This window comes from Stylophora pistillata, chromosome 11, assembly GCF_964205215.1.
Source record: "Stylophora pistillata chromosome 11, jaStyPist1.2, whole genome shotgun sequence".
Lineage (NCBI taxonomy): Eukaryota > Metazoa > Cnidaria > Anthozoa > Scleractinia > Pocilloporidae > Stylophora > Stylophora pistillata.
The window spans coordinates 16471248-16483665 of NC_142529.1; the positions used below are offsets into that span (position 1 = coordinate 16471248).

At 40.4% G+C, this 12418-nt stretch overlaps 1 protein-coding gene and 1 pseudogene across 1 annotated transcript; one reads left to right on the forward strand and one right to left on the reverse strand.

Annotated features, from left to right (window-relative positions):
* Positions 1–3959: 3959 nt before the first annotated feature.
* LOC148720310 (uncharacterized) lies at positions 3960–7490 on the reverse strand (annotated as a pseudogene).
* A 473-nt stretch (positions 7491–7963) lies between these two features.
* On the forward strand, positions 7964–11163 carry LOC148720311 (uncharacterized). The gene is made up of 3 exons (XM_088737603.1): positions 7964–8306; positions 9814–9953; positions 10649–11163. Exons 1-3 carry the CDS (start codon positions 7964–7966, stop codon positions 10718–10720), a joined length of 555 nt encoding a protein of 184 aa, XP_088593729.1. The 3' UTR covers positions 10721–11163.
* Positions 11164–12418: the final 1255 nt, after the last annotated feature.

Below are 12418 nucleotides of genomic sequence, written 5' to 3' on the forward strand. Positions count from 1 at the left end.
AGCTTTATCAAAGTTAGATCTCGTTGTTGCGTTAAAAATGTCGAAGTACTACGAAGTCGCAAAAATTCTGGCTGTGCGTTCCATTGACGGACGTAAAGAGTATCGGGTGAGATGGAAGGGTTTCGGAAGCAAGGACGATACTTGGGTGTAGTTACCATCATTTTGTGTCTTGTGTTCATTCATGGATAACTTGAACAAAGCAATTGCTTTTAGTAGATCGCTTGAGACTTGTCAATAGATCATTCTTATCAGGGAGATGAGAAAATAACCATCTATTGTTTTCATCGTTTCTTATGATGCGGCCGCGTGTAATTAGATGGTTTCTCTTTTAGTTCCCTTTTAAAATTCTTCGTCGTCGAAACCAATGTGTTGGCTTATTTTAACATCAATGGGAGTAAATGCGAGTAACGTGCACCCATGTTCCGACATGCATTCGAGAACGATTGTTGAATATATTTGCACGGATCATATCTTAAAAGCTTTTATAGTTTTTTAAGCATTGTCTAGTTACCGCCTCAATTTCAATACTAATTAGGCGGCGTGTGCGCCGCCTAATTAGTATTGCGGAGGCGGAGCTTAACATATTTTGATATTCTCCAGGGAATTTTAAAATAGGTCACTTGTATTCTCGTGGGAGACTCCAAAGGACAAAATTCGCGTTTTGCGATTACTTCCAAAGTTTGAAATCCCTTGAAAATTTCTATAATGCTTTCTAGAATGTCAAATAAAAATAACCGTATGGTAAAAGAGAAATCTAGCAATTGAATGAAGATAAATTACGCCTGAAAGTGCGCTGAGATCGACTTCTTATACAAGCAGAATGCTAACATTTTCAAGGCAAATTTGCGACCTCTTCTGAAAGCGCAAGAGCAAAGTGAGAATGATACACTGTTCAATTAAACTTTCTTCTCTAAAAGCCATATGGTAAAAGTAGCATTTGAAAAGTAGTTTATCCGTAAACGAATAGAACGTAAGCCTTCCTCGACATTTTCAGCCCTTTTCCTTTATTGTTTGACAATTATTTTCTAATTAGCTTTTAAATTTAGCGCCAGTGTCTCAATAAAAGTCCAGGATATGTCGCTGAATTCTGGGTGACAATCTTTATAAGTAATAAAGATTGTCGGTGGAAAATGTCGTTTGAGATCTGGCGAGTAAAGACAAATCTTGCCGTCTGGAAAATCAGATGCCATCTTCATGGCACATAAAACCTTCAGTGGTATTCAGTTATTCATCTCTCCAAGAATTCAAAATTCATCTCGGTTTTTGTTTTTTGTTTGTTCTTTTTCCCAGAGGATGAAAAACCTCGTCAATACGGCTACACGGGTGACAAGTGCTGCCATCGCAGCAGTTGCGCAAGGGTGGCTACACGGCTGATTTGCACTGCGCGCTGGCGACGCGACAAATTTAGACTGGCAGTCTAAATCCCACAGGGATCAACGAACGATTTTCATTCCAATAACTTATTCATGTTTTTCTCGTTGCCATGCTCCCACCAATAACGTAGCTCCATTTTCTTCCTTTAAAAGCACACACAACCCACAATTCCTCTATTCGCTCCGACGAAGGGCTAACGCTCGAAACGTCAGCTTTTGTAATCATTACGGTGGCCAATTTACCATTTCAACTTTGTTGATATCTCCAAATTATTTCGTTATTCCCACCGACGCAGCCCCAAACAGTTTCTTTCGAAACTTTCAGCCTTAATTCAAACAAGTTTCATTCGTGACCATTCACACTGATTTAAATTTCATTTGGTTTCACCACTCTTTGACTGTCTCTCAGTTGCGTCATTCTGTGTCTTGACCAACCCTCCCTGAGTAGCAAGTGACCTTGAACGAAAAGTAACTCCCTCCTCCTCCCCAGGGTAAGATTTGACATAAACGCGCCTTCGCCAAATATTCAAATTTCGCGCTTGTGCAGTAATCGGCTATGTTCGAATTTAACTCGTAAATTTCGCTATTGTAATGGTAGCGAGTTTGAATTTCCCTCGTGAATTAATAAGTCATTGTTTAGCTCTAAAGCTATTGTTTCAAAATATCCTTTTATGGCCATATTTGAGACACTAAACAAAGGGTATTGTCTTTGAATTTGATCAGCTTTTCTTGATATAATGTGCGACAAAACTATGGGTTTGTTAATTGTCGACGTTTAATTTCAAAATGAATTTGCATTAAGAGTCAAACAGACAGACACCTGTTACGGTTCCATTATCTGACAGTAAAGGCTAGGGCATGACAAAAACTACGGGATAGTCTTTTAAGGCAAAATATCATTTTATTTAAAAGAAATATACAAATTACCAAATTCCGTTAAAATCGTCATTTGACGCGCCATTTTATTAAACAAGTTTGAGAGCCTCGCATGCAAAACCACATTATTCTTCCTTCTTTAAAATACTCAAATATTTTTTTTTAAGTGTTTTAATGTAGACTTGGTTGGTTTGGGGAAATGCTGCGTTATTTTTTGGAAGCAAAATAATTAAATTTCGAAGACATGTATTTCATTCACTTAAATGTACTTCGAAAAAGTAATTGGTTTTCATCATGTGCGAAACCTTCAAATGGATTAGGCTTCTTGTGGTTGAATCGCCGAAGAATGGTCTACAGATTCATGTAAAAATTTCTTAGGGCAAATGATTGTGAGCGACGCGAGAGCTTTTCAAAGTACGTTAAAAATGCAAATATCTGCCATTGGCGTTAAATTTCAATTGACGGGTTAATTGGACATTTATTTTAGCGTGCGCCACATGACTTGACGTATATAAAGCTAAAATAGTCACAGAGCTGATAATTTCGAAATGTTCTTACCTTATTTGCTGCAAAAGGCAGGTCCAAACTCCGATTTAACGTATTTCTCTCACCATTCGTCGCATATAAACGTTTGCTTCTGTTTACACAAGGTCTGGTGAACATCACCAACTGTCATCGTATTCAGTAATACTATGAATCTTTGACCATCCTCGGCGCATATGATTGCCACTGCATCTAAGGTTACAACGACTAAGCCATTTTTGGATAGTTGCTTGCCTTGCGCTGCACCAAAATGCTATCACATTTGAACGATTGCTGCTCAGTGAATCCTGGAATGGAGCGCGGTTCATTATTTGTTCTTCACGCAATGCGGTCGTCCCATTTTAGGGGGTAGGGGTAGGGCGATGTCTATCCTCATATGCAACCACTTGGAGTACACAATCTTGCTGAGTGGGAAGAGAGCATTAAAGTAAAAGGAAGAAAGACAACTTTAACTTTGTCTCCTGAGTTCTGTACTGTTGTAATCCCTTACGCGGCCCTGCTACCTCAACACCGTAGCCCTAAACTCGCTCCTAGGTCTTTTCGCACTCTGCCAATTATTTTGCTTACTTTTTCCAAACATTGTGAACTCAATCCGTAAATTCACCCGAGTCTCTAAATTTTATAACTTCTACAAAACCAAACGGTGCAAGCACTTAACAAAGTCAAGAATTTTTTTATAACTTGGCTGAATTTGCCTTCGAATACTTTCGCCTTCGAATTTGCCTTCGAATACAGTTAGAGAAAATTAGCGCCTTTGTGCTCCCGTCGAGCTCTGACAAATGTTTCTTTTTTTGTTTTTTCTTTTTTTGACAAGACGAATTTTTACGCCTGATCTCCGCACGGAAACAAAATGTCGCAAATTATTGCCTGAAGCGTTTTGTGAGATTCCGCCATAAATGCAAAGAGCTGAGGAAGGGCAGCCGCTAGCCAAGGACAAAGGAGATATTGGATTAGACCGCGAAGAACTAGAAGAACATTTATTTCACACATGCACAATCGCAGGTCCGACTCGTTTTTATCGTTTTCGTACTTTTTAATGAAGACAGGCGAAAACAATTGGAAAATTATACTGTAAAGTGGGCGAAAATAAATTCGTTTTGTTCGAGATGAATTACATATGTGTGGCTGGGGCCTGATTGACAGCTCTTTCGCAGGGGGGGGGGGGTGTTCGTCTCATTATCTAAGCAAGACTCTCCATATTAAACACAAAGGAGATTCTGTATTCCTGAGGGATGATCGGAGCTCCTCAAGGAAAGCTTGCCGTTGCATTGTGGATGAGGCCTGTAGGCCCCAACTGTTAATGTTGAATCTGCGTTTTAAAGTGACGCGTTACAACTGCAGCTACTAACCAATTTCGTCAGAAGGTCTATGTAAGGCTTCTTTCGTTTCACGTTGATTGTTGAGATGTCCAGCTGATAAAAACTACATATGACTTGTAGCATCTGCACAGAAAACTTTGCTAGTTTAGAACAAGCTGCGATTTCACAAATGTTATGAGTATCGTACATTATCGGATGCTGAAGTGATATTTCCGCCATGACTTCGTTACTCAAGTCTTGTATGTTCTTTTTATAAAATTTATTCAGCTCTTCTGCGTATTCATCTTCTTCGTCCTCAAATTCATCAGTTTGAACAGCTTTCTTTGAAGCAAGGCGTGAAAAAAAACTTGCTACTTGCTGAGAAGTTAACTGAATAACTCGAAGCATCAAATCCAGAAGAGCCATCTGCGTTTCTGACTTTTCTCATTGACTTAGAAACATTGGAGGGATCAGCTTTCTTTCCAGTTTGTTCGCCTCTTTTAAATACTTCTGTAAGGTATTGTTTTTGGTTTTCAGTCAGTCGGATTCTTTGAGTAACGGAGGATTTCAACGCCCAGCCCATTGACAACGATGAATGAGAATCTGATGCCTTAGCTGTACCAGAACCCTCTACAGGATTATCAACAGTGGCAACACCCAGTTCTAGCTTTGAAGAATAGGACATCATTGCCCTATCGAGAAGAGTTGGGCTCTCAAGAACATACTTGTGCCTTCCAACTTCAAGATGATGTTCAATGGACGAAAATCTTTGAATTGATTTTACACAACCCTCTTCAGGACATGCAAACAGTTTACAGTGACACTCAATGTCGTCCTCACTTTGTTCATCCGAAGCTTCCCCAACACCCGATGCCAATTGCTCCTCTCCTCGCTGAGTTTGGGGTAATTTTGTCCTTGCTGTGATCGCAGTAAATGTAGCCTTTGGATCTCTGGCCTCTTTTAATATGGTCAGCATTGGAACAGTGTAGTTTTTCCGGGAAATCAAACTGACTCCACGGCAGGAATTTACCTGGGCCAACTGCATATGATCTCCAAACTCTCATTCCCTCATTGCCATATTCAATGTTATGGATAACGCTAACACCTTCCCATTTCACAGGGACTGACTTGGGAATATTCTGTGTGTTGCATAGCATAACCCTTACTCCAGGCATGCCACCTGAGGACCCTACGGCACTCTTCATTTGTTCTGGAGTCTCGACATCTTGGCCAGAGTTTAGATATATTCTCATATGGTTCTTAACTGTGGCTGCTTTGCGGTCGCATGACCCTTTGCCCCCTTGTGGATCCGGAAAATCTAGTCTGACATTGATGTCGTACTTCTTAGCTACCTGCCGAATTGGCAGTAGTGTGGAAGCACTGTGGTAGCATCCGGCATTGTCCTGTCTGAAACGAACACTATTTACGTTGGGCATTGTGCTCTTGAGTTGTTTAAAGACGTCATCGACGATGGCCAAAACTGTGACACTGTCTTGGTTACAGCTTTGAAAAACGTGAACAAATGACAGCATTTGAGGTTGACCTTCGGCTATCCTCGTGGCCGTGGTTATATGCCATGAAATACCTCGCTTTCAAAACCAATCAGTTTGGCTTTCGCGGTATTTTCTTGGGAGGTATTTCATGGCCCAATCTAAGACCAAAAGCACCAAATAAGCATCTAAATTTTTTAAAACATCCAGTCGCGCCTCATCTTGGTTGATTGATCTGAGCAAATGGGCCTTCCATGCTTTGATTCTTTTCTTAGCTTGAGAAACTACATAATTCATCTCATATTTCTCACAGCTGGAGAGTTCAGCATTTTCTAAGGCAGACCCAACTTCGTGGACTACATTCGGAAACAGCTTACATCGATCACATGCCAGGTCCTGCGCATGATCACAGGGGCTGACGTAATCAGGATCAGCCGGATAGCTAAGGGCGTAAGCCCTACAATGATATGGAACTCTGGAACTTGGCGATACATGCACCTACAAATAAATTATATCGAAGGAATATCTATCTACATATTTTAAACGAGGAATCGCGCCTAAAAATGGAAAATTCGTTTAATTATTTGCGTCAAAACACGGTTATTTATGGCAGTATGAAGAATCATGGATTAACAGTGATGTCAAATTGTCCTTGGGCGACAATTAAAAGTTGCACAAATTTTAAGCACCTCGCCGCAATGATCTATTCCTTCTAAAAAGAAGAAAAAAACCTTGGAAGGGTTTGCTCTGCCTCGCCTCCCTCTCCCACCCTGCCAGCCGCTTCTGCTTCTCCAAGGGTAAAAACTGGCGTCTTAGTCTTAAAGGCATTGCTCCTAGTTATACATTACATGGTTATATTATGTTGATGTCATCCATAACATGTACAACCGAGGGGACTTATAGACATTTCTTATAAGCAATGTGCTTCGCTTAATAATGTAGCGTATTTTTAGTAGTCCTACCTTAAAATCGCCTTTAAGATAGCTTTTTGTCTGCTTTAGTTTTTCACATTGGCTTTTTGCCCAGGAGAGACCTTTGCTATAGTCGCCCAGATTCTCAATGACAGCCGCTAATTTATCAAAAGCTTTTGCACCCTCAGCTGAGACATAGTCAAGTCCTTGCAAAGACTTGCGGACAGAGGCAGAACATACTTTAAGAATCCTACACAGTGTACAGCGGCTTATTGGGACAAAGCCAGTCTCATGGCAGTAACTCTGGTACTGTTGGACAATCTACTTCGGCATCATTGTGCTTACCACGTTTGGGATTATTATCTCGGTGTTCGATGACAACTTTAGGGTTTTCTCACCGAATGGCAAATCTTGCATCACATACGAACTAGTAATAAATGCAAAGAAATGGTCAAGTTGAGGCGGCGACACTTTCATCCTTTTGTTTTCAGCCAGAGGAACAGTGGCGCCTCTACCATGAAGTAGGATATGATGCCGAGCGATGTTGAATCTGTATCTAGACAGATTTGGTAACCAAGTTTTCAGTGCTTTGAGGCTGACCTTGTCAGCCATAATCGACAATAACTGCCTGCGTGTACTCCAGTGCCCTGCCTTCTGATAGCATTCCACAAGGACCCCCAACAAGGTAGAGTCAATGTCACTTGCGTCATCGTTAGACGATTGTAAGCAGTCAAGTAGCATCTCTGCACTATTAGGCGCAATTTCTTCTAAAGCTGCAAAGACGACCTGCCTCGCTTTGCGCCTGTGGAACCGTTTTGTTCTTTCTGCAGCTTCTTCCCAAGGTGTAACCATTACATGGCGGATGGAACTTATGCCTCTGGAGGCCAAAAAAAAATTAAGTTTCTCTCTTGAGGTACTCGTCCCAAAATTAACTCCAGATGGAGTTGTAAAACTTTCAGATGGCTGATAGAAACTTGTTGGTGTTTCAGCATGTCTCATTGGACACATATAAACAAACACAGTAATTACCACGCGAAAAATTACCACTATAAAAAGAAATAGAAAAACCGTCGAATCCACTAAAAATGTAAAGGAAGAGGGGCCGTAAGGGGGTTTCACGTAAAACGTGATCGGACTAATTTATTTTCTGTGATCCGTAATCTAAAATTTTTAAAATTCGTGAACCGTGAATGATATGATTGTCGTGATACGTGAAACAGAGAAATAATTTTCCGATACCTGTGATAACAAACACGAAAACGACCCTTTTTCCGTGAACGGCTACGAAGACCCCACAAAGGAACTCTCCAGGAGATCGCCGTGTCTGTTTTCTTCAGCTTGCGTGACCAAACAATAGGGTTTCGCATGACCCATTGATCCAAAAATAAAGCTGATGCGACCTTTGTCACCAACGATCAGGTCTTCAGATCATTCGTTGTCTGACGTCTTGTCTTCATTTCTAACGACTCACAATGTCGAAGAGCGAAGTAAGCGAAGAGCCATTTCGTGTTTTAGAAGGGGTTGTCTACTTCGTTGATCTCAAATCTCCTGGATCTTTCAGTTTTCTTGGGCGAAAGGAAAGGATCAGAATTCCCCTGAAAAGAGAACATAATTCCCTTGATGCCCTGAAAAGGCCTATTGTTGAACACGCGGGCCTCAAGGCCGAAGCTGAGAAGCGGGGAATAGGGTCGTCTATTGATCTTAAGCTGTGCAGACTAGCCAAAGGCGCAGAAGGCAGTAAAGCTTTCTCAATCAATACACAAGTGCAGTGGAACATGAAAAGGCCGCTTTTTGTCGATTCTGCAGTTTTACAAGGTTAGTGTTTTTATCATGAAAATTTGATAAGAGATCATAATTTATGACACGTGTTACTTGAAAGTCACGTGTGAAAGGTATCTGATATGATATCCATACTTTCGTGTTAATTGTTTTAATTCGCGTTAATTTCTTACATCTCTTAGGGCCTGTTTACATGGAGATAGGGTGACCCCCTTAGGAGGGTCATTCTTCTAGAAGGGGAAAAAGATAACCCCCTTTACATGCAAAGTCTTGTCCCCAGGGCTATCGCGATTATTGAATTTGGCACCGAGGGAGATAACTGCGCGGTCGCTAAGTACAAAACAACCAAAATGGCGGACAAACGAAGTATTTTGGCGATAAATTCAATTTTCCTTGCGCTTGCCTCTTTGGCTGCGGTTTTTCAGTGCTGTGGGTTCTTGCTGTCGTATCCCCTAATAGAAAAACGCCGACAAGAGCCTAGGTACAATGCTGCAATGCGATAAATGAGGCATGTACGGAGAGCCATTTTGTCGCCGAGGGAGAATTTGGTGGAATCCTGGTCGCACAGAACAGTGGCGAAGGACGCTTTTCGTTTTCCCTGTGAATTCTTTGATTTTTCACGTGGCAAGCCTTCTTCCATATCTTTCCAAGTCGAGCGGCTTTCTATGGTGCTCTCGTCGACCACTAATTCCTGATCATCTATGTCTTTTTTCGAAATGTCGACACTGTTGTCCTCCGACTGTTTCGAACTCTGTTCAAACAATTTGGCCACCACAGAACGGCGAAAATATTCCTCGGGCTTATACGCGCGCGAAGCCATTACAGAGTTTCGCGGCAATCTGACAGTAAACTGAACCCAGAGAAGTTGACCCTTCTAGGAGGGTGACCCTACCTCAAGTGTTTACATGGCAAAAAGCTGGCCCTCGCAGGAGGGTTACCCCACCAAGCAGATAGGGTGACCCTACCTCTCATGTAAACCAAGCCGGAAAATACAATAGGCAAGGGTTACCCTTCTAAGAGGTTGCCCCTTCTAGAAGGGTCACCCTATCTCCATGTAAACAGGCCCTTACAATACTAGAAGTCTAGAAAAGTTTTATTCAGTCCCCCCTACATATTTTATTTGAAGTTTGCTTAAGAATCGACAATTTTCTCAGAAATTATACAGAAAGTGAGTCATTGATGAGAGCCGTGATATCGGTTAGGATCGTTAGAGGCGATATTCAACACACCTCCTGAGATATTTCTTGATGATCCTTGATCGCTCGCTTTGCAAAAAGGGCGTGTTGACAATAATGAGAAGACCTGAGAATAGGAACAACCTAGGAAGACTAGGAATAGAATATTCGGACAGATTTTTTTCTCGATTAAACGCAACTTAAATTTAATTTTTATGAACTACGAAAGAGACTGCAGTGGGGTTTGAAACTGCCAAGAAAAAATGACACCAATATAAATGTCAAAGTAGAAAGACAAAAGATAAAAAGGACGTAGTCAAGAGATTATTATTTGATTAATTAATTTTATTGTCATTATTTTCTTTCAGTCAATGTTCTTAAAAAGGAAATCGTCTTTTCGAAAGATTCCCCGGTGATAAATATCACAGTTGCTGGTGGCGAAGAACAGCAAAAGAGCAAAGTCAGCAAACGAAAGCCAAGAGGTGGAAGGAAAAGGTCAGCTTCAAAGGTAGAGGACGACCACCTTGTAAAGCGCCTAAAACAGGGCGAAAGTGTTGAGCGAAATGAACGACAGACCAAGATGTTGGATGATCTAAATTTGGCTATGTGCGACTAAAAGAGATCGTTAAGAATTTTTGTTATTATTAACAGCCATGATTTTTCCTAAAATTTTATCATTTTATTACTATGATGGAGACGATGATGAATTTACTATAAGGTGTGGTCGTTGCCAGAAGTTAAAGATTGTACGAACGGACAGGACTCCGTAGACTAAAGCTCGATGATTATTGAAATCGTCTTTAATGTATTTAGTGAATTAGCCTTTCAATGTGTTTGTAGCCCTGGCAAGTATGTTCAATAGCACAGTGGTCAATGAATTTACTATAAGGTGTGGTCGTTGCCAGAAGTTAAAGATTGTACGAACGGACAGGACTCCGTAGACTAAAGCTCGATACTTTAAAAAAAGTACGTAAAATGTTGAGCATTATCCTTCAAGCTTGTCTGCAGAAAAATTTCTATTTAAAGCTTCGGAAGTTTCACTTTGAAGTATCATCATCAATTTTACTTTAAAAGAAAACCACTGGAGAAGACCATCCAGAGAACTTCTGTATTGTCAAAGAATAAAGCAAATGTTTAAAATTCATTGTTTTCTTAAAAAAATTAAAGATCACTGGAGGTCTTTTTTTTGTTGCTGCCTTACAGAACACTTTAATACAGCTTGTCAAAACCGTCCAAACGAGGAAGATCATGCCAAGAAACACAATGCAACAATAGCTGGAATGAAAAGAAATATGGAAGCCTTTCTGAAGAAGAGTGGAAGCCGCAGAGGAGATCAAGAAAGTCAAAGTGATGGAAGTGTAATGTGAAACGTCGGTTCACCTAAAGAAATATCAGCGGGAAATGACAGTGATCGTGATTTAGAGTTAGACAACATGTAAGAGTCTTTCACATTATTTGTAAGATTGTGATATTGTACTAACCAATCTGTCACCATCAGCCTAAGTAAAACATTTCTTTTACTTTTTTTTTCGTTAAAGATCCTCTGATCTATTTACTTCTCGATGTATCTTAAGGTCTTTTGCAAAACGGCGTATTTAGTTGTTGTTACACCGATAGTCACAAGACAAGATGAATCCACATTTATAATATCAGTTCTAATTGCTAACTTTCAAGATTGAATGATAATATCAGTTATTAAAACTTTTAAGACTTCAGTATGCAAGTGGATCGTATATTTTTTATACTACCTTGCAATTACAGATTTCAAGACAATTGCCCTGAGGCAGCAGCGTCGGCAAACGAGTTTGGAGACGTGGCACAGTGTGACAGTGACAGAGAGATTGAAGAATTCAACGAGAGACTGAAATCTTAAGCGACTGCCTGTCTGCTGCAGAGCAAAGCTGTGAAACCGAATCTGACATTACCAATCATGATACAATCACGAGTTGAGCGCTTTCTGAAATACATTAAAACGACTGCCAACAATATTATATATATATAGGGTAAGGCGACAAGTCTTTCTCATGTGTAAGTTTATTTTCCATGAACCGTGAAACTCGAAAATTAATTATCGTGTTTCGTAATTTGCGTTTTTTAATTGCCGTGAACTGTGCGCGTGACCCCTCCCCTTACGGCCCCTCAAGGAACCGGCGTTGACTTGAAAGGCGAGAATTGTACTAAAACTCCCAATCAACGCTAAGACTGGGACCCTTGATGCCCGCCCAATTTGAAAAAATGCTCCGCATTAATTATAGTCTATTCTGTTTTGGGAGTGAAATTCCTGGCGCTTATTCAAGCCGAAGGGTGCCAGAGAGAACAGCTGTGCGCTCCAATATGCTTCTTTGGTAATTAGAAGTTTCTCGATGTTACCTGAATTGTTTACTGTTGCCTGCACTTGATCAATGCATTGGAATGAGAAATCGCTTAAATCATGTGGTGTTTTGTTAAAATGTACCGCTACTTCACAGGTCTTTTTCTTAGTGACCATCGCAGACTTGTGGTTGCGAAATCTAACCCTAAAGTCATTTCTTGTGGAACCAATGTATCGTAGGCGGCATTTCTTGCACGAAGCTAAATAAATTATGTTCTTAGAATCACAGGAAAGTTTCGATCGTATCTTGTAACTTTTGCCTGTTTGAAAACTTAGAAAGGAATTAGATTCAACCAAGAAGTTGCGACAAAGATCGCATCTTGTTCTATTAAGGGATGTTTTAAATGTAATAGAACAAGATGCGATCTTTGTCGCGACTTCTTGGTTGAATCTAATTCCTTTCTAAGTTTTCAAACAGGCATAAGTTACAAGATACGATCGAAACTTTCCTGTGATTCTAAGAACATAATTTATTTGGCTTCGTGCAAGAAATGCCGCCTACAATACATTGGTTCCACAAGAAATGACTTTAGGGTTAGATTTCGCAATCACAAGTCTGTTATGGTCACTAAGAAAAAGACCTGTGAAGTAGCGGTACATTT

Coding starts and splice junctions, on each gene's coding strand:
- LOC148720311 (XM_088737603.1), top strand. CDS start 7,964: ATGTCGAAGAGCGAAGTAAGCGAAGAGCCATTTCGTGTTTTAGAAGGG. Junction 8,307..9,813: donor CGATTCTGCAGTTTTACAAG/GTTAGTGTTTTT, acceptor ATTTTCTTTCAG/TCAATGTTCTTAAAAAGGAA. Junction 9,954..10,648: donor GGAAAAGGTCAGCTTCAAAG/GTAGAGGACGAC, acceptor GCTGCCTTACAG/AACACTTTAATACAGCTTGT.